General features: G+C 48.5%; 9 protein-coding genes across 9 annotated transcripts; 3 read left to right on the top strand and 6 right to left on the bottom strand.

Annotated features, from left to right (window-relative positions):
- Window positions 1-23: 23 nt before the first annotated feature.
- Window positions 24-2,989, bottom strand: N7479_004717 (DNA ligase (ATP) CDC9; the record flags this gene model as incomplete). Its single annotated transcript, XM_057252414.1, has 4 exons — window positions 24-569; window positions 622-852; window positions 1,033-2,821; window positions 2,952-2,989. The coding sequence occupies 4 exons, from the start codon at window positions 2,987-2,989 to the stop codon at window positions 24-26; spliced, it is 2,604 nt and encodes an 867-aa protein (XP_057111739.1).
- A 592-nt stretch (window positions 2,990-3,581) lies between these two features.
- N7479_004716 (uncharacterized protein) lies at window positions 3,582-7,074 on the top strand (the record flags this gene model as incomplete). The annotated part of the gene is made up of 2 exons (XM_057252413.1): window positions 3,582-3,614; window positions 3,667-7,074. 2 exons carry the CDS (start codon window positions 3,582-3,584, stop codon window positions 7,072-7,074), a joined length of 3,441 nt encoding a protein of 1,146 aa, XP_057111738.1.
- Window positions 7,075-7,369: 295 nt separating this feature from the next.
- Window positions 7,370-8,608, bottom strand: N7479_004715 (translation initiation factor eIF5; the record flags this gene model as incomplete). The annotated part of the gene is made up of 1 exon (XM_057252412.1): window positions 7,370-8,608. The coding sequence occupies one exon, from the start codon at window positions 8,606-8,608 to the stop codon at window positions 7,370-7,372; it is 1,239 nt and encodes a 412-aa protein (XP_057111737.1).
- Window positions 8,609-9,616: 1,008 nt separating this feature from the next.
- On the top strand, window positions 9,617-11,485 carry N7479_004714 (bifunctional hydroxyethylthiazole kinase/thiamine-phosphate diphosphorylase; the record flags this gene model as incomplete). The annotated part of the gene is made up of 7 exons (XM_057252411.1): window positions 9,617-9,716; window positions 9,766-9,942; window positions 9,992-10,127; window positions 10,184-10,591; window positions 10,644-11,020; window positions 11,075-11,175; window positions 11,231-11,485. 7 exons carry the CDS (start codon window positions 9,617-9,619, stop codon window positions 11,483-11,485), a joined length of 1,554 nt encoding a protein of 517 aa, XP_057111736.1.
- Window positions 11,486-11,745: 260 nt separating this feature from the next.
- N7479_004713 (uncharacterized protein) lies at window positions 11,746-12,544 on the top strand (the record flags this gene model as incomplete). The annotated part of the gene is made up of 4 exons (XM_057252410.1): window positions 11,746-11,776; window positions 11,826-11,841; window positions 11,916-11,969; window positions 12,028-12,544. The coding sequence occupies 4 exons, from the start codon at window positions 11,746-11,748 to the stop codon at window positions 12,542-12,544; spliced, it is 618 nt and encodes a 205-aa protein (XP_057111735.1).
- Window positions 12,545-12,640: 96 nt separating this feature from the next.
- Window positions 12,641-13,268, bottom strand: N7479_004712 (uncharacterized protein; the record flags this gene model as incomplete). The annotated part of the gene is made up of 3 exons (XM_057252409.1): window positions 12,641-12,991; window positions 13,050-13,173; window positions 13,228-13,268. The coding sequence occupies 3 exons, from the start codon at window positions 13,266-13,268 to the stop codon at window positions 12,641-12,643; spliced, it is 516 nt and encodes a 171-aa protein (XP_057111734.1).
- Window positions 13,269-13,349: 81 nt separating this feature from the next.
- Window positions 13,350-13,823, bottom strand: N7479_004711 (uncharacterized protein; the record flags this gene model as incomplete). Its single annotated transcript, XM_057252408.1, is given in 2 exon segments — window positions 13,350-13,533; window positions 13,549-13,823. The coding sequence occupies 2 exon segments, from the start codon at window positions 13,821-13,823 to the stop codon at window positions 13,350-13,352; spliced, it is 459 nt and encodes a 152-aa protein (XP_057111733.1).
- Window positions 13,824-14,429: 606 nt separating this feature from the next.
- N7479_004710 (uncharacterized protein) lies at window positions 14,430-16,091 on the bottom strand (the record flags this gene model as incomplete). The annotated part of the gene is made up of 1 exon (XM_057252407.1): window positions 14,430-16,091. The coding sequence occupies one exon, from the start codon at window positions 16,089-16,091 to the stop codon at window positions 14,430-14,432; it is 1,662 nt and encodes a 553-aa protein (XP_057111732.1).
- A 1,704-nt stretch (window positions 16,092-17,795) lies between these two features.
- Window positions 17,796-18,809, bottom strand: N7479_004709 (SGNH/GDSL hydrolase family protein; the record flags this gene model as incomplete). Its single annotated transcript, XM_057252406.1, has 5 exons — window positions 17,796-17,929; window positions 17,986-18,376; window positions 18,451-18,529; window positions 18,580-18,619; window positions 18,683-18,809. The coding sequence occupies 5 exons, from the start codon at window positions 18,807-18,809 to the stop codon at window positions 17,796-17,798; spliced, it is 771 nt and encodes a 256-aa protein (XP_057111731.1).
- Between the last annotated feature and the right edge of the window lie 1,613 nt (window positions 18,810-20,422).

Below are 20,422 nucleotides of genomic sequence, written 5' to 3'. Positions count from 1 at the left end.
ATGGTTCGCCTGACAAAATCGCTTCAATACTCAAAGTCATCGTCCACGCCTCCCTTGCTCGTAGTTTCCTTAGTGACAGCTTCTTGTTTCCGATACATCTCCGCCACAGCGCGTGTGGTAGTAGCCTCGTCTGGCTTCTTATCGTCGCGGGATTTGATGTATCGCGGGAAACGCAGAGACACACCCTTTCCACCGTCGGTTGTTCCTTGGAACTCATCGGCAGCGGCTTGGTAGCGTGGGCTGAGGGTCAAATCAGCTGTTTTGACTTCCCACACCAGCCTTGGCTCGAACCAAACATCCGGTTGGTCCTTAGGGACGGCCGAGTGGGTGTAAAATGGCTTAGGGCGGTCAATTACGAGAGGAACTAGCGTCTGGTGTAGCTCTTCAAGTAGAACCTCAGAGAAGCCAGTGCCGATATTACATATGGTCTCATATGTGTCGCTGCTAGGGTTGTACGCAGCGAGTAGGAATGCACCATAAACCGAAGTACGTTTTCCACGACCATAGTAGGCCCCGAGCACGACCAGGTCAAGAGAGTCACCAACACCGGCGAGGTAATCTTTTTTGACCTATATAAAAGTTAGGAACGGTTGTCGTAATCAATGAACATGAGCATCATACCTTCAGCCAGTTGCGACTCCGCTTGCTTGGCTCATAGCCACTCTCTGCTGTGTCTAGCATCTTCACCATCAGCCCCTCACAAGAAGCCTTAACACTAGCCTCAAGTAATTCTTGGATCTCATCGAGAACATTAGAGTTGCCATATTGGGCAAACTGGAACTCCCCTTCAACTGGCTGGAAGCATTCATGCATAAGCTCTCGCCGTTCCCGCAGAGACTTCTTCACGCAGGGCTATTAAAAAGTTAGCGAGAACAATTATGTATGGCTAAGAGCGACTCGCTGTGTCTCTCTTCTCTCTCATCATCCTCACCATAAATTGGAAAGAACACTCAATCGCGAGGAAGGAGAAGAGAGCAAGAAGGATCCAGCAAATCGCTCTTACATAGCCATTGAGGAGATAAATGGGCTTACCTCTCCGTTGAAGAAAAGCAGGTCAAAGGCGTACACGCAGACCTTGACCTTAACATCTTCCGCTTTGACATCCTTGCGCTTGCGAGTCATCAGTTGCTGGAATGGAAGAACCTTTTTGGCCTCCGTATCCCACGCGACAGTCTCACAATCAAGAACAAAGCTCTTAACGTCAGATTTGACCCATGTGTCAAGCTTGCCTAGAACATCGGGATACTTCTTCGAAAGATCTTCCGAGTTGCGTGAAAATATAGAGGAGAGGCCTTTGCTGTCCTGCTGTAATGTGTTCAAGGCTCCAGGATACTGGTGGATAGAATCTGGAGACACGAAATGGATCTGCGCTCTTTCTCCATCATACTTATATTCGCAAGTAAATTCCTTCCCTTCAAATCGGTCAAGGACCTCGGTTATAGACTTGGTTGGTTTGGCAAGCATAGGTTTGATAGGAATTCCGGGAGAAAGCTTGCACACTTCAGGCAGCTTGAGGAGACCATGCTCAAGAACAGCAGGAATGATTACTTCGTAGGCGGGGAGCTCACTGTAAACAGTCTTGAAAATATTTTCACCTTCGGCCATCTGCTCTGCGGACGGAATCTTGTTGCCAGCTGATTCAGCCTCGTGAGTTTGGACTGCCCGCGCAACAGCGACGAGAACTGTCTTCTCTGCGAGTCCCAGTCTCAGTTTACCTTCCAAAAAGCGAACGATGAACTTGGCTTCGCTAGGGCCACCCTTGTTTTCGGTGATATCCACCCCTTTACCTCCCTTGCCAGCAGTATCGGCATCGGCTGCAGCCAGTAGTTTCTTGATGCCTGAAATCTTTTTGTCCTGAGATCCATGACCCTGGACCTTGGCAATTCCAAGAAGGCCTTCATGCACACCTCGAACAGTCAAAGGCTTGGGCTTGAACATAGTAGGTTGGTTTGACCGACTTTTGGCAGCAACCAGTCCCAAATCTCCGATTTCCCGTTGATCAGCTTTGATGACGGCAAGACTGCGGCCGGTACATTCACCAATAGCTTTCATGATGAGTGACTCTCCGATACCCAGTTCAATTCCGGCATAATCGGCAGCCAATTTATTGATCATCAGCTGAACAGTGGGTAGAAAATCGGTAGGGGTCAGTCGAAGAACCTGGCGAAGGAAAAGAGAACAGTGGTCTGTGATTTCCAACCGCTTCCTGGTCATCTCTACCAGAGAAAATGTGGTACATAATGCGGCATAAGGAACAGGAGCACCTGCTTTCCAGTCTGGGTACGGATCTTTACCACTGGCTTTCAATTTGGCTTGAAACTTTTCGATTGATTTCTTCGTGAGCTCCGGCTTGAGGTCATCTTCGTCCTCGCTTTCCAATGGGTCCTCCTCTTCTTCTACCGATGGTGACTTCTCTTCAGGGGTAATATCGGAAGGCTTTTCCATGACTGGTTTTGGTGGTGGTGATTCAACCTTTGGCTTTGTAGACACGGGCTTCTTCGGAGATGCCGATTGCTTCTTGGCAGTTGGAGAGGTCTTCACCGAGGCCTTTCGTCGCCTCTTAGAGACAGGCTGTATATCAGAACCATCGCTGTCTTCCGCCTCGGCGCTCTTTTCCCGCTTCACACCCTTCGCTGGCTCTGTTCCATTGAGGGTAGTAGTTGGCATTGAGTCGGTCGCGTCTTCTACCTTAACTCCGTCCGTGCTATCCTTGGTCTCCGTATCAGCAGTAGCATCACTGCGTGCTGGTTGTCTCTTTCCACCAAAAGATAATGTGGTTTGCTTCTTCGGCGGTTGATTGGCGCCCGAGCCGAAAAACCTCCTAGAAGACATAGAAATAATTAGTAGAATGAACCAAATCAAGAGCCGAGAGATGCCAGAGAGAGAGAGGGCGCATGCGCCATCAAATATTGTTGACGCACCCAATCGTCTGCTGTCCATCCCGTACATACCCCAAGGTAGCTTGCTTCCCGCTCTTATCATCGGCCATGATTCGCGATGGTGAGAACGTTGTTTTGTTCAAAGTAGAGTTTTGCTGGGTTCTAAGGCTGACAGATAGCAGGCCTGTAGATAGCTTCGAGATTGGTGTGGTCAAGAAATTGTGTTGTCCTACAAATCGTATGCAGGAGCTAGGTCTCGAGCGCGAGGGCGATAATAGCGCAAGCTCTGGAATCCGCAAAACCCGCATAGAGCGGTTTTTCTCAGAGGCAAATAGACCCGGAATATGGTCCAATATATATTCCAATAGACCAGAGCCCCAATTGAAATAGCCAAGGCAATACTCGCTCTTACCGTGTCGCAGGCAGCTGTCTGGATTCCCACGCGTTGAGACGCGCTAATGTATCACGTGCAATGTTATCTTGCCTGTTTAGGATATATTAGTTTCACCGCTCAATTTTGCCGGCAGATGATGACAGAGCGGTGCAGTTTTGGGATGTAGTCCCGCTGTATTCGATCGCGATGGGTCCGCTAGACGGTGTCTACAATGGGGCTCTTGGTGTTTGACTGATCTACTGCTACTTTACTCAACATCTAGCCTATTATCGTGCAACTCTGACGCCGCACGGCGCTGCTCGGCTGCAATGGACAACCTCCGGCAGGAATCTTTCAAGCAGGTATGATATGACTATTCGGCTCTTGGTGCGAACAGTACTGATCTCTGAACAGCTTCGAGCGCCATGCATCGAACTCAGCTCTGTAGGCCTTCGTTTCAGAGGAAATCAAGCTTCCGCCGCCGATGTATCCCGAGTCCTTGAGCCGGTGCACAGCTGTTTAAAGGAACTTGCAGCAAACAATACCCTCGACGAAAAGCTAGCTGAATATGCATTCTTTCCTTTGTCGCATATCTTTAATGAGACACAAAGACTACCCGCACAGTGCTTGGAGTCTGCCATCCACTGTTTGCGGATACTAGTCGCTGATGGATGGCGGCAACGGCTGTCTCCTGTAATGGGCAAGCAACTCATAATTTTGTTGACGTTGATCGTTGGGGGATCTCCAAACAAAGCCGAAGAAAAGCAACTACCGAAGCCTAAGGTTTCGGAAGAACTGTGTATCTCTGGATTTGACTGCCTCAGTGCTATATTCACTGTCTTGGAAGGAGATATTCCAGAACGGACAATCTATCACGAGATCGGCACAGCGACGGTTGTCGATCAAACAGTATATATTCTGCTTGAGGGAATTGTCGATGATAGATCAGATGAGCTTTGCCTGGCAGCTGCCAGGGCTTTGCAGGCACTTTATGCTCGAGTCACAGACCGTGTGGTCCTTGCCAGCATCATGCCGCGAACTGTGTCAGCACTGGCTAAGGTTCTCAGACCATCGACACAGACTCGCAGGTCATACAAGCTCCTTCAGACTTCCTTGCAGATTCTCAAAGAGCTTCTAAGAGCTGTTCTCAATGACCGTGTTGCCTCGGAAGACTCCCCGCCCGCGCTAGGAAGCGATAAGATAGCTCTAGACGAAGCTTGGTTGAAGGCCACCGCAACACAAATCAAGCTTGCGTTGGCTAATGTTATCAAGGTTCGCCGTCATCAGAGGTCAGAGGTTCAGTCTGCCGTCCTAGACCTCTCCTTGATGGTAATCGAAGAGTGCCAGACCACCCTTTCAGAGTCTCTCCCTATGATGGTTGAAACGGTTGTTGTCCTAGCAGATAAAGAGGACGAAGGAGTGAACGAAGCCTATAAGAATGTAACTCATCTTGCCACAACATATCCTACAGTGTTAGATTCTTTAAAAGAATCGCTGCATACGTGGCTTACTTCTTTCCCTCGAATCATGCAAGGCAATGATGAAACTGCTAAGCAGTGGGGGCTTCGTCAGATCTCCACCGTCTTCCAGGTTCTGTCCCAAGTTCAATCTGGGTCAGATTTGCTCACCAGCGGTTTGGCATCCGGCCTATGTGATAGTGTCGGCGCGGTTGTCAAACAAAACACCAATGCTCTCCAGCCGTTGGCCTCGATGGATGCTGGCTTCAACTGGGATGTGCTCAGCACTGATGCTAGATCTAATGCGTTTTCACCCATCATTTTGGAACATCAAAGTCAGCAACAAACTCTCAATGATCTACGGTCAATGATTACTAGATTGAACTTGTCCGAGTCTGGAAATGAGATCACTCGATCAATTGTCAACCGTATGCATACGACATCAAGTGATTCTGTCATTGCGCCTTTCTGGTTGGCAATGACTTTCTTGCGGGACAGCACTACGGCAACAGCTAGCTTTGATGATTTCATCTCCCTCGATCATGTTGAGGGGTCCGTCTCATCAACTGACCGTGGCGGAATGATTGAAGAGTTGTATTATATCTCATTAAATATACTGAACGAACTGTCAGTTGATGGAACGGGCGACTGGCGTACATCAGCGCTCGCTCTAGAATCGGTGGCTCTCCAAGCGCAACAACTCGGTGAGGCTTTCCGACCTGAACTCATGGACGCGCTCTACCCAACTTTACAGCTGTTGGCATCACAGAACCCTAATCTTCAACGTCACGCCATGACATGCCTCAATATTTTGACCAATGCGTGCAACTACCCAGACACGAGTACTATGATCATTGAAAACGTGGATTACCTGGTGAACTCGGTGGCCTTGAAACTTAATACCTTCGACGTATCACCTTATCCACCGCAGGTCCTGTTTATGATGATCAAGCTTTGTGGTGCCCGGTTGATCCCTTACCTGGATGATCTCGTTGATTCTGTATTTGGTATCCTGGATCTATACCATGGGTATCCCAAACTTGTTGAGATGATGTTCAAAACCCTTGCGGCAGTCGTCGAGGAAGGGGCGAAGAAACCGTCTTTACTCACAATCGACGAAAGCAAAGAGGATGGCTCTCACGATACCCGGAAATCTCAATATCAGAATCTCTCAATCTCAAGCATCGCCGCAAACATTGCCAGCCGCAAAGCCAAACGGCATGCTGAAGATGAACTAGCAGATAGTGATGGCAAGATCCCCCATCCCAAAAAGCCATGGTCAGAAACATACGAAAAGCCTCCTCCGGAGCCGTCCATTGAAGAGCTTCTGGATCAAGCCGAATCGGACGAGCCTCCACTCCCACCCCCGAAGGAACCAGAAGACGCCGAGAAGCCACTCAACAAAACCCACGCCCTCCTACTCCACATCGTCAAATCCATACCATCCCACTTAACCTCACCATCTCCGTATCTCCGACGCTCTCTCCTCTCAATCCTCATCGATGTCCTACCCGCCCTGTCCCAAAACGAAACCAGCTTCCTCCCTCTCATCAACGAACTCTGGCCCACAGTAGCAAGCCGAATAATACTCCCCTCATCACAAGCAAACGACACCTCCAAGTCCCTTATCAACACCTCATCCACAGAATCAACTCGCAACCCTGAAACCCCAGACCACAAAGAAGAAACCTTCGTTACGGTAACAGCCTGCGAGGCCATCGAAGCAATGTGCAAAGGCGCAGGTGATTTCATGGCTACCCGTGTCGAAACCGAATTCTCCCGCTGGGACCGGCTATACCGTCGCGTGTGGGAGAAAGTGCGCGCTGACGCCGAGGCCGCGAACGAGCGCCGTGCCAAGTCTCAGGCTCCGACCATTGCTGGATCAGGAGATATGGCGTTCACTCTACAATTCGCCCTCTCTTCGTCCCTTTCGCTCTCGCCCTCAACGCCAGGGTCGAGATTCTTCACACCCCACCATCGTCTGTGGCGTGCGTTGATCTCCCTCTTTATTACGGTTCTCTCGCATGTCCGGTTGCCTTTGGAAGTGGGTGATAGAATTTGCGAGATGCTTGGTGGTTGGATTGCGCTGTTTGTCGGGCCCGAATATTATTTCATTTCTTCAAGGGCCTCTTTGTCTGTGAATGATGTTGCAGCTGGTGAAGGCATGGTTTCTGTTGAGGATGCGATTCGAGCGATGGAGGCTTGGAACGTGGATTTAACATGGTTTGTTTTTATGCGACATCGCGTGAGAGCGGATGTGGTTACTACATTTACTACAGGCAATGCTGGGAACTATGGCGGTGCTACTAATCTCCCTTTCAATGGCGATGGGGAGCAGGTTAGACTTGCTGAAGTGGTGTTCTAGTTCTTGCTTGTCGATTGTTGATAGTAGCAACTATTGCATGGCATGAGATATGACTATATTGTATTTTGATATCTACTCTTGTATAGGTACATAAGTGGCAATGCGTTGATGCCATATTGATATTCATTGTAAAGGAGTGGCGACTGGTAAGCTAAACTAAAAACGACAGCCAGACTGATCAGTCCATGCGAGATGGTCATATCAGGGGGAGGTCCAAAAATGCGCGTGTTCAATCCAAGAATGAACGCAGATAGCTAATAACGAAGTATACATAACCGAACGCAACCTTTGCTGTCTACTCGCTGTCTTCCTCGCTCTCCTCGTCGCTCTCGGCATTCTCGAGCCACTCGATGAAGGGTTTGGCAGCCTTGTGGATCTTCTTGCTAGTTGAGATGTCGACGTACTTCTTGCTGGTCTTGGCACCCCACGCCTTAAGGGTTTCCTCAGACACAAGGTCGTTCTGGTAGTAGCCAAGCAAGATGGCAGGGACCTGGGCGACGAGCTCGGGGTGATCCTGACCAACGAAGCGCTCGGTACCGCCGAGGAAGGCCTTCTCATGACGATCGGAGGTAATCAGCTTCTTGAGCAAACCAGCGCGGGCTTCGATCTGCTTGGCGATCTTCTCGTCGAAGATGCTCTGTGCCAGCACGGCGCAAGTCTTGTGCTTGGTCTCAATGCCGAACTCCTTAGCCTTCATGTAGATCTCAACATCAGTGACGGTAGTGACACCGCCCTTCTCAGCAGCAGTTTCAACGATCCAGCTGCCCAGCTGCTCGTAGGACGAGGGTCCATCAGCTCCCTCATCGTCACCATCCTCAATGACAAGAGCACGCTTGAGATCCGAGGGAAGGTCCTTAGCGCGAGCCTTCACGGCCTCCTCGGAGACGTCAACGGCCCACTCATCATCCTTGATCTCGACCTCAGCCTCGATGGCCTGGGCCTGACGGGTGACTTCATCATCGCTGTTAGCCTCGATAGCATAATCATCGTCGCCGTTCTCGGAGTTGTTGCTGTCGCCGGGGCTAGCATCCTCGCCATTGGCAGCCTTCTCCTTGTTTCGCTCACGGCGAGACTTCTTCTTCTCCTTTTTGCCACCCTTGGGATTGTTGCGAACAATGAAGGTGCTCAGCTTGAGGCGAGGATCAACATCGGAGCGTTGACCACAGGCCTTGCAGTCCAGGGTGATCTTCTCATCTTTGATAGAGACGTCAGTCTCGGGATTCTTGCACTTCTTGCAAAGCACAAACTTGGAGATGAAGCCGTCGAGGTAATCCTGGAGCTTGGGGGCATCGTGAGAACCGTTGATGATCCAACGTTCGTCAGAGGGCTTAGCGTTGGCTTGGGCGCCAAGTTCAAAGCCAAAGTACTTGATGAGATATGCAGGGGGGCGACTGAGGGACTGAGCAACCGAGTTCAGGTTGACGACAACGGTCTTAATACCGTTGCCCTTGCCCTCGACCTTAGCCTGGAGCTTCTCCATCTTGTAACGATAGAAGGGATCGGTGATATCCCGGCGAATGTTGACGGTGGCCATGATGACGGTTTAATTGAGCGATTGGTTCACTAGAATGGAACAGTGGGCTTGCTTAAGGGAAAGCTGGGAAGATTCTGGGTGATGATTTTGTTGACGAGACAAGACATGCGTGTCAAGTTTCTTTTCTTGTGGTATAGTGTGTGATTTCTTAGGGAAAAGTCACAGCAGATCGAGGGAAGATCCGGGGTATTCAGCCACAGGATCGAAGGTGTATGCTGCAAGGTTTCGGCGCGCGAAACGTTTGCAGCTTGAGCGGCAGGTGATGTTCGAAATTTTGGACGGAGGACGAATACATAGACAAGTTCGCAGGAAACTTCTCAACGTGTTGCTTTCGGGGAAAGATCGAAGTTCTTTGGGGAATCCGAGTCAGAGGTCGGAGACCTGGCGGACGGTGGCAAGTGATGTTGGCGAGACCGAACTAACCAGTGATGAAAAATGAAGAGCGTAGAACTAAAAGTCCACGCGGTAAATAGATAAAGGCTTCGAAAATAACTCGATGCCTGAAAGCGTTTTGTGTGTTGTTGGGGAAAAAGAAAGAAGAAGAAGAGGAAAAGCAGAATTTGACAAATCATGGTTATGTCAGCCAGCACGTGCCGGGAATAACTCGGAGTACTATAAAGAACCATTGACAATTGAACATACAAAGTAGTACATGGGATCCTAGATGTTTCAGAATGATAATTTGTTGAGGAACAGCTTTCAAACCTCAGATTATTCGTGCCTTAAAATAAATCTTTATTCAATATTGAAACATATATAAGTGAATTTTACAGTGTTGTATACATCCGGACGAGTACATGCCGAACCTTCCAAGAGACCCCACCACGGGCACACAACGACAAACGGCAATCTCCTTCGATCACTTAATACGGGGTTTTGTGTTGTACGAGTATAGCCTGCTGACCTTGTTTAATTCACTGTTCATTTCAGTTTGATTCACCTCTGTTAAAAGACCTGGGATCTATTACTCCGAAATCCCCTACTCTACCTTTATCCGGCCGAGACACCATGCCTGTAGATCTATCGCTCTATTTGGTCACGGATTCGACCCCAGCCATTCTCAAGGGCCGAGATTTATGCACAGTGGTAGAAAGTGCTTTACAAGGAGGTGAGTGGTGCTGCAGCCTTGCCACTCATTCAACTAATCCCCGTTGCAGGCGTCACCGTGGTGCAATACCGGGACAAAACCAACGACACAGGTGTCCTGGTAGAAACTGCCCGGAAGCTACACCAGGTAACCAAAAAATACAATGTGCCTCTTCTGATCAATGACCGGGTCGATGTGGCTCTTGCTATCGGTGCCGAGGGCGTGCATCTAGGTCAAGATGATATGAGTTCGTCGCTACCATCCTACAAAGACGCATGTACTCATGTTCAATATAGGCTTTGAGGAAGCAAAGAAGCTTCTTCCCGAGAATGCCATTATTGGTATCACTACATCCTCGGTCGAGGAGGCGAAAAAGGCTACCGCAGATGGTGCCGACTATATCGGAGTTGGTACCATGTTTGCCACCTCTACGTAAGTCCGAATTTCCAGTATCCCACCATCCAGTGATATGCGCTAACCATCCATAGAAAAACCAATACCAAGTCGGTCATTGGGACGGCAGGTACTCAAATCATCCTGGATGCCATCAAAGATTCCGCTATAGGAACTGTTGCCATCGGCGGCATCAACCACTCCAACGTGCAACGAGTGATCTATCAGTCTCAGTCACCAAAGAAAGGACTAGATGGAGTGGCTATTGTCAGCGCTATTATAGCAGCCGATGACCCTAAAGCATCTGCCGAGAAATTCGCTGAGCTCATCCTAAATGCTCCCCAGTTTGCGCAGGCTTCCAAGCCTCCTCGTACTAACGAGGTCGAGGCCTTGTTGAATGAGGCTCCCCAAATCATTCGTAAGATGATAGAGGTGCATCCCCTCGTACACAATATGATCAATTTCGTTGTGTCGAACTTTGTGGCCAACGTTGCCCTCTCCATGTCAGTATATTGCACCTAGCCACGCCGTTTTCCATGCTAACTGTCCCCACAGTGGCGCATCCCCAATCATGTCTCCGTACGGAGATGAAGCTACAGACCTGTGCAAGCTTGATGGCGCCCTTCTGATCAACATGGGAACTTTGACTAGCGATAGTGTATCAAACTACCTAAAAGCCATCAAGGCATACAATGAGCGGGGCAACCCGGTAGTATACGACCCAGTCGGTGCTGCTGCGACACACATTCGCCGCAATGCAGTGACTCAGCTTATGGCCGGGGGCTATTTTGATCTGATTAAGGGTAACGAGGGAGAGATTCGCCAGGTTTGGGGTAAGAGTACTGTTCAGCAGCGCGGTGTCGACAGCGGACCGAGTACTCTTGACGGCAATCAAAAAGCTACATTAGCTCGGGACTTGGCTCGCAGGGAACGTAAGTGCACCCGAGAGTCTCTAATTGTGGTTACTGCCTTCTAACTTTATATAGGAACCGTTGTGCTATTGACCGGAGCAACAGACTACCTCAGCGATGGCGAGCGGGTCATTGCCGTCGAGAACGGCCACCCATACCTGGGCCAAGTGACCGGAGTAAGCAACCTCTTCGATTCCCTCTTTCTACTATATGGTTAACATGTATTTACAGACTGGCTGTGCCATTGGCACAATCTCCGGCTGCTTCTTGGCTGCCCACCGCTCTGACAGACTCCTAGCCGTACTGTCCGGAATTCTCATGTACGAAATCGCAGCAGAGAATGCAGCGGCTAAGGAGTATGTTCGTGGCCCGGGCAGCTTCGTCCCGGCGTTCGTCGACGAGCTTTACGCCATCCGCACAGCCGCGGCAAAAGGTGATGACAGCTGGTTTGCCGGCCGGGCCAAGGTGCATGAGGTGAAGCTTTAGATGCCTATATTAGTAGATGAGTGATGTGTACATTCTGATGTAAAAGTTTAACAAATTTGATTCAAGATTAGAATAAAAAGATCAAAGACAATCTTGTGTACAGGTACATATAACTACAAGCCCTCTCATCTTTCCCGGCTTCCCCGCATCTCCGACTTCACCGCGTTTCCCCGCTAGTCGTTCTTTTCTTCTTCTCTTCTTCTGCATCTGCATACCCGAATCCCTCAATCCTCAGAAACCACTTTTAACCTGTCTCAATCATGGCTGCCCCTACGCGCGCATCCCGGATCCGTAAGAATCCCAAAACCCCACGCAATGCAAGCCACTAACATTAAGCCAGGCAATCCCGCCCTCTTGTAAGCAGAACACTTGGTATCAAAAGAACAAAGATAACCTCAAAACCCAAACTGACAATGCATCCCTACCACAGCATCTGTGATATTCAAGACAAATTCCGCAATGGAATCTACGAATTCCCCAAACTGTACGCATCCCCCCATATGCCAAAGCCAACCAAAACAAAACTCTAACCAATCAAACAGCGTCGCAACAACAGAAAAGGTGCTCCGAGCAGCCTCAACCCTTCAAATCCCTGTATTCATAACAACCCAAAACCGTGCCAAACTCGGAAATACCGTACCAGAACTCCAACAACACCTCAATGGCCCCCACATCCGAGCAGATGTAGACAAAACCCTCTTCTCAATGATAACCCCGGAGGTCGAGAAGCTGCTCCCAGCCGCAGACTCAGCGCCCCTTGACGTGATAATCGTCGGGCTCGAGACGCACATCTGCGTGACGCAGACAACGCTTGATCTCCTCGAGCGCGGTCACCGTGTTTACATCCTCGTTGATGGCGTGAGTAGCATTAACCCTGAGGAGAGGGGAATTGCTCTTGCTAGGTTGAGGGATGCTGGAGCTATTGTTACGAGTAGTGAGAGCGTGCTTTTTGAGATTCTTGGCGATGCTTCGCATGAGGCGTTCCGAACTATCAGTGGGCTTGTTAAGGAGACGAAGGACAGCACAAAGGGAGCTTTGGGGGTTTTCTCGAAGATTTGATCTGATGGGATTTGATTTTAGCTAGTGCATGATACTTGACATTCCATACTAGAGGTCCTAAGAAAGAATGCACTGTGATATATACATAGCCACGTCTCACTGCCACCTTTCGCTTGGTTGGATACACTGTGTGGTTGAACTGATTTTCAGTGACCCGAGAACATCAGTTTCCCCAAAATCTAGTTCACTTTCACCTCCTGCAGAGGGGTGTCCTAGCCACACATTCAGCTTTATTCCGGCTGATTCAGCTTCGCGCGCGGGTGAAGATGGTAGTGCCCATGGTCCTGCGGGCAGGTCATCTCCTTCTTCGGAATCATACATTATTTCAGGCGAGTGGATAATCACGGTGTATAAGCTTGGAAGATGTGTCCTTTTATGCGTGATCAAACCAAGAAGAAAAGTATCGTATGGCGTATTATCAGTCTCCCGTAAGGATTGAGGTGAGGCCTGTATCGTCGTTAAAGACCTCCAACACCTCCAGTTTGCGCGTTAGGCTTTTTCAGACTCCATACTGACCATCCGCTCCGTAGAGAAAGACACGGTAGATGCGTAGGGCTTTAAGGGACGTGAACTCGCTCAGATCAATGCGAGGTGCATTCCCCAGCCAGTCCTTCAGGGTCAACCGTCGGCTGTGTCATTGTCAGTTCTGCCAATGATGCTTTTTGGGATTTCAGAGTGCACACAAAAGCAACACACGTCGAATCCCACTAAATTTGCTCGACATCAAAGTGAAGCGTTTTCAACGCTGCCGGCTAGCTTAAGATATTGGCTAGAGCCTCCTTATCCGCCCCGCACTTGATCAGCCTTAGACATTCAACGGGAGAGGTGCCAATATGTGTGTCATCTTCAAACTCCACTCCCACTCGCCGCCGAAGGACTGAATAATAGTAAGGGTTCGGATGTTGGGGAGCCAAAAGAAATGATGGAAATCGGAAATTGAATCATCACGTGGAATGGTCGCTGAAATGATGTGTTCCTGGAGACTTGGACTCTCCTGAAGTCACTGGTTTAGCTGTTGCAACGGAGCTTTTTCGCTGGAGCGGCTGCGAACGGATATATCACGATAGAATATTGCCTGTAGAAGAGGATTATTCAGGCGGTGAGTAGCGGCCATGAAAGAATGAAGGTGTTTGACGCTCGGTGGAGCATCATGGCTTATCACGTAGCTATAGGGATCTTCAAGCTCATAGAATAGCAGTGGTACCTGATTCGTGCCCATTTGTAGGTAGTCAACGATGGATAAAATCACTCCCGCTGGAAGATCCAACAGATGTACCATTATGCTTACTCTCGAAAAGTAATGATTCTGGTACTGGTACTGGTACTGGATCAATTTCAGCGAATTTGATAGTGATATTAAAACGAAGGTCGAGGAAGATGAAGATGAAGAAAATCTCGCCAGACAGGGGCTGACCTACCACTTTTTATCATAATAAATTTTGCACTCTAGGTTCCAGGCTCCCATGCTGAATTTCAGACTCCAGGATTCTATCTGAGTCTCGTTCTCTTGGCCGCTAATACTTACTAGTGGATATAGACCTCCAGGCGGCACAGGTGAAGATATAACTACTAAGTGAGATGTAATCCTAGTTCATATCATTGGTGTTGGCTACGTGAATTAAGTGGTAATCATAACAATTTTTTTCTTATTTTTTGTTACTTGGTAGGTCATGTCCGCTGCCATCAAGTCCGGCAATGCTACAAGCTAAAAAAGAAAAAGTGATATCCCTTCCCTGTCGGCAGCCTCGGAACCCAGCGCCTGATCCATTCCTCACTTTTTTCTGATTCCCGGGTAATCACAACCCTTCCATACCATGCCGTAAAACCGATATCTTTTCAGATTCGGATGTAATCAAACACAAAAGCCAAGCCTAGTCTGTTTCATCTAGGACGAGGCGTTGTGAGGTGCCGGGTTGAGCCATCCAAACGCCGATGCATTACCCACGGGATTCTGCTTGTCCGAAGGAGTAGTTGGGTGGTGGGAAGAAGTAGTCGGCAGAGACGATTTGTCGGCCTGCTCAGTGGTAGCACTTCCAGGACCTGAGACCGAAGTCGTGGAGTTCGCATGGCTGCTGGATTTTCCAGTGCGGAAGACTTTCATCTCGCGTTTCTCGGTCGCCTTCTGGGTAGTTTTGGCGGATCTCTTGGCATCGCGACGCCAGGAGCCGCCCCAGGAAGGGGGATCCTCGGTTTTGGTGGGCTCAGAAGTTGGGGGAATGGTAGCGGCTGGGCGTGTTTCAGCTGAGTTGTGGGCATGAGCTTGCTGGCTCTGTAGGTGGGAATTGTGAGGATCGCTATTCTCACTGCCAGGCAGACGAGCCGATGGGGGCGCAGATGCCAACTTTTGCTGAATATTGGCAGGCCGGCCAATGATACCCACGGATGGATTTCCGTCAGTAGGAGGTCCCAGTAAGTCTCCAGAACTGGAAATACCAGGAAAAGTGCAAAGAGATTTAAACACGGAGTCCTTCTCGGGGCGCACGAGGGGGACGGATATGCGGTTGTGCTCATCGTCCACCATGATCAGTTTATCTTGCGAGAACAAAATGTCGGCATTGTGTGCACGCATCACATCACTTCCAATGATGATTTGAATCGAGTTACTGCCGACCTCTGTCTCGCAAACAACAAAACGGATGATCACCGCAGGAACTTGATGGGTAGGGGTTCCGGGGCGTGACGAAGACGGATGAATAAGTGCTTCGGGAAGATAGAGCGGAAGCTTGATGTACTTCACATCACCCTCATGCACGATCTTGTTCTCCATCCCAAGATCGCGGACTATGGAGAGTCCTAGAGTTGAGACGTAAGAGCCAGAGCAAACGGCTGCGTACAGGAGAGTAGCATTGGTGAAAGTATCAGTCAACCAGCACCGAATGATGGATGGGACCGGTCCCAGCAAGAAGAGTCCAGGAGGGGGGATCAAAGGGGACTCGATAGGCGTGGCTCCAAGCAGCCGAGTGGTGTTCAGGCGCAAGCTATTGGTCCGAGCGGAATGGAGCGAATGACCAGAAGAGCTCAATCGTCCATCAGATTGGTGAGAAAAGGTCCGCTCAAGAAGTGGGTGGGTACTCAAGCCACTGCCGGTTCGCAGAGGAAGATCATTGCCGGAACGCATACCCTGAGCATTGCCATGGATAGCACTTTCGTCGAAACGGACACTGTTGGCTCGCGATGTACCCCGTCTGGGCTCATCTTCGCCATCAAACCCCACTGCAGAACTAGCCATTGCGGAATGGTGACTCTGATCGAATCCTTTAAAAGCATCTGGGGGTGAGTGGAAAGCAGGGTCTGGAAGGGATGTCTTCGTAAGTGGTGAACTGATCCCGGAGGGCAGAGGTGGACTACCTGGGGCAATCGCCCCGACAGAGTGCGGAAACGCCGAGACAGTGCACCAAGGACTTCTCAGTCGCGCATCGTCGTCCCGGCGACGCTCCAGTTGCGCGAGCCGTTCTCCTTGCTCGTACTGGGCGATATGGAGCTCCTTCAGCTCTTCAAAAACACGCCAGATGTCGTCACGGGAAGCAAAAGGATACTGCGCATCCATAGCAAGTCAAGTGTTTAGAATTCAATGTTAAAAAAGGAAAGCAAAAAAAGCGACGCGGGGTAACTGGAATAGTCGGCGCACCCTAGAAACAACAGCGGCGCGAAAGGCGGCGTCACTTTATTTCGACACCTTTTCTCCAATATCTCCTGCCGCCTTCGATCTGTGAGACGGCCCACCGGCCGTCCACCCTGTCTTAGAAGCACAAATATTTGGAGACCTGATCAAAACATCCAGCAGCGAGTTTAGGGGAGCTAGACGATGGTTGACACAGATGAAGCTATCGCGTTTCAAGATGGTTGGTATCGTAATGAGGGATCCTTGTTGGAGTTTAGGTGATTCACGGAGGATTCCAAATTCACAGAAAGACGCGACGAAGTATTCGTTGGCGTAGAATATGTGATGTGCCAGGCACAAGTTGAGTTACGGAATATTTGGCCGTCGAAGTGCGAGCAGAGTGATGCGAAATCGAGAGCAAAGTAGCCCAAGCTTGCGAATTTTCCGCTTATGGAGATCTTAATAGAATGATAGAGACACGAAGAAAATATCTAGGTAATAAACCTAGCAACAGGAGGAAATGACTATTATTGAGAGTGAGAAGCGTAGTCTGGAGAAACACCATTATTGTCACCGAATGGCCCATGTTTATGGTAGGCGGTGACGCACAACAGAGCGGAGAGTAAGGCGGAGAGAATGTGGAGGTTGAAAGGGGACGATCTTTAGGGCTAGGCCTTCGTACCTTTTACTATGCATTCTAAGATTGTAGTTAGCTAAGTATGCTCCACTAACTAACTACTCCTAGATACTAATGCCTAGCACAAGTGGACTATATAACTATCTCAAACAACGTCCAACAACTGGCAAGATTGGGCATGAGAACAATTATTCTATATGGTAACTGTTGCTATACTATTGTGGAACCTCAGACTAGTACTAATTCTTCCACACCGCCTGATGGCTTAAAAAAACATCCATGAATGGATTATTGGCTGTCTTTGTACTCCTCTATTTCATTCATGCCTGCCTCTCATCAAAAAGTATTGCTGCCCCAAATTTCTCTGATCGTCTGACTATTGCAAAGTCTCATAATCCCTCACTGGTCATGCGAATGAAAGAGTTGTGGGAAACCAGCCGCACAGAGAGGGGAATATTGTTTGCTGTGCAATAGACACTTCTATCGTACGCAAATTCTGCTGTTTGAAAAGCATGATGGTGGATGTGCTTGTTGGGGATTCGTGATAGAGAATGCAATGCTAGTAGTAATGCCATGTTGGAATTCTCAATTGTGTAGAGAACCTTCATGTAGAAGAGATTTTTGAGAGCTTGGATGTACAGAAGTATACGTAGAATTCGAGGGCGCAAGGTATATGTTGCAAGAAGACGAAAAAAAAGTTACGACTGTCTTTTTAGCGCCTTTTCATATTATTACTATCACATAACCACCACCTCTCTAAGATGCCCAGCATGGGAATGAACCCCTTCTTAGGGAGATCGGTACTCTTGATGAGCTAGACAGTAGTGGAGGATCAAACAACCTCAGTGGAATAAGGATCTCCTACCCGCCAGGGAAAATCCGGTACGTTTAGTTGCACGTGTAAGTTCGAGAATTCATTATTTAAAGATCTCATGTCCATGTATTTGACCACCAACCTGAACCCCGTTGATCCTTATACCGATTTTAATAAGCCAATATGTGATCTATGCAACTCATTTCGGTGCCTCGCCCCACGTGGGAAAGACTTCTGGAAGAGCGGCCGGAGTCTGATCCGGCCAATTGGCCTCAATCACCTTCATAACTTCATCGTAGACGATGCGATAACCAGCGGGAGTGAGGTGCAGACCTGAATGATGAGTGAGTATAAGAAAAATAAAGGGAAATATGCAAAATTCCACGCACCATCAGTGAGAAGACTAGCCAGTTTCTCATTGCTTGGCACATCGCGAGCACCAATCAGAGGCTCTCCTTCCTTCCAGCCAGCGACCTTCATGAAAGTGGACCATAGATCCACGACCGGGATATTGAGCGATGCACCAACTTCTGAGGCAGCTGCTGCGTACAGCTTGGTGTGGCGGGCAGTTCTGCTTGGGGATATGGTGTCCTTTGCCGCATCGAATTCCTCCAATTGATATTCATTGACGGGAGGTGGGCCGATCAAAATGAGTCGCGGGTTTTGTGCGCGCGTCGCTGGGTGCTGAATGATCGTCTTCAGGTTCTCTTTATATTGATCCAGAGGCACATGCTGGTCGTGGGCTGGAACGCATGCATCATTGGCACCGAAGAAGATAGTCTATCGGATGTTAGATAATTGGTCTTTCGAATATATTCGAGATTTCAAATGGCCCTGCCAAAAGGGGGGCTTACCATGAATCGCACATTAGCGATCTGTGGCGAAGGGAAGCACTTCTCAAAGACCTTAACAGCATGGGCGGACGAATATCCACTGTTGCTTGTTAGCATATCTCAGTCTAGTACAGCCTTGAATGAGCTTACGCGAGGCCACGGTTAACGACATCCAATCTGCGACTGTAGGCTATTTTTTTTCCATTAGTTAATTGATCATTCAAATCTCCTGGATATCAGAAAAGTGACTCACATTCTTGGAGTGCAGCGTGAAATGCGAAACCTAGCTCCTGGTTGCAAGCCATCTGTGTGATGGAGTCTCCGAAGAGAAAGAACTGATCGTACGGCGTGTACACATCTTGGGTCTCAGTGGCAGCCATGATGAGGATATCAAATTACTTGTAAGTTTGAAAGTGAAGTTCTGGGGGGATTGGGGGCTTATAAGGTGGACAGAAAAGGAAGTGGGGAAGTCACTCCGCGACTCCGCGGACGAAAGGGAAATGGGTGGATCTTCGCTTGTTGTCGATAGAATGAATACATATGTTATGAGAACTATCCGTATAGTCCGTACGGAGGATATTAGTTCTTATCTCAATCTGCCTAATCTCCAATTTATCCACTAATCGTTTCGTTTGTAATAGTGGGGGGCCAGATCTGAACCCCGCACTGTACATAGGAAATAAACGCTTAGTATGTACTTGACATATAGCAATATGCCCGTGGACATATAACATGGGGCATTCGAGGTACCTACGGGAGTATAACTGGATTTGTCATGAGCAGAATCATTAGTTGAAACTGGTTTTCATAATCTGATTACAATCGTCTGTTGGGAAGAACTTTGCAAGGCTCGGTAACCTTGCACATTTCATTTCCCCAAACTTGCGAGACGCTGGCTTTCACTCCTTCCAAGGTTCTGAAACAACTACCGAAAGATAGTCGACAACCATGGTTGATCAGAGAGGGTACCAGAGGAAGAGTAATCACATAGGAGCTTTAGGATGAAACGGGGCCACAGTTCTTGGTGAGAGATTTGGAATCTTTGAAATCTCAAACTTCGAATATAAAAATCGAAGTCCCTCTAGGTTAACATGAATTCAAGGACTAGAAGAGAGGACAAAATTTCAGGAAGATGAAGATCAGTGAGGTTTGGTTCCCCGCGCTTAAAAGTGACAGGGGTCAATCTCTCACTCTCCACATGGGTAGTCAAGCGCGTGTAGTTATCTTATGATATTTGAATTTGGATGAAACTAGCAATTCTTTCAGTTTGTTTCATATAAATATAAATTTAGAAAAAGCCGGTGCGAAAAGTCCCACATATCTACCTTGATGGATAGTTGAGGTGTAAACCGCATTCCAGCTCTTTTCCTCCTGGTCTAATTCGCCTATTAAGCAAAGTTGCCAAGGAATAGACAATTAATAGACCTTTTATACGGGCATTAACATCGAACTAAATGATATGTGTATGGATGGATGTAAATTAAGAGCTATGGGCTATGAGAGAATAGAGATAGCATGCTAACGAACAAGCAATTTATCTTTCGACACAAGTCACTCATTGCCCACAAGACCTTTTAATGCTCAACTTTGCTCCACTCTTGAGCATAGTTCTTCCTTCAAGGTGGGTTGTCTTTAGGGCCACAAAGCTGTAGCTCTTACGTGTCTACCTGAATATATAAAAAGTGTACAGAGTCATGTCACGACTCCTCAAGCCATAACAACAATCTTTGAGAGTGCATATGTACTCCTCTATAAGAATACATATATGTTAGTCAAGTCAGATACCTGAACGGCCAACCTTGGAATCACTCAAACTAAGGAAGTAGGAATGAGCCAACTTAGGGCTGTAAAGCCATCTAAAAGACGCTCGCTACAAAACCCCGCTCTGTATCAGCCTGTCAAGAAGAAAGCAGCAAAGCGCCGAAACAAATGATAACTATGGTGGCCTGACATAGACCCACTCCATATCTACTCCGTAGGAATCCCAACATTA

The sequence above is a fragment of the Penicillium vulpinum genome, assembly GCF_028829585.1.
Source record: "Penicillium vulpinum strain IBT 29486 chromosome Unknown utg000002l_segment0_segment0, whole genome shotgun sequence".
In the NCBI taxonomy this organism is placed as follows: domain Eukaryota; kingdom Fungi; phylum Ascomycota; class Eurotiomycetes; order Eurotiales; family Aspergillaceae; genus Penicillium; species Penicillium vulpinum.
This window is presented reverse-complemented; position numbering and strand designations above follow the sequence as displayed.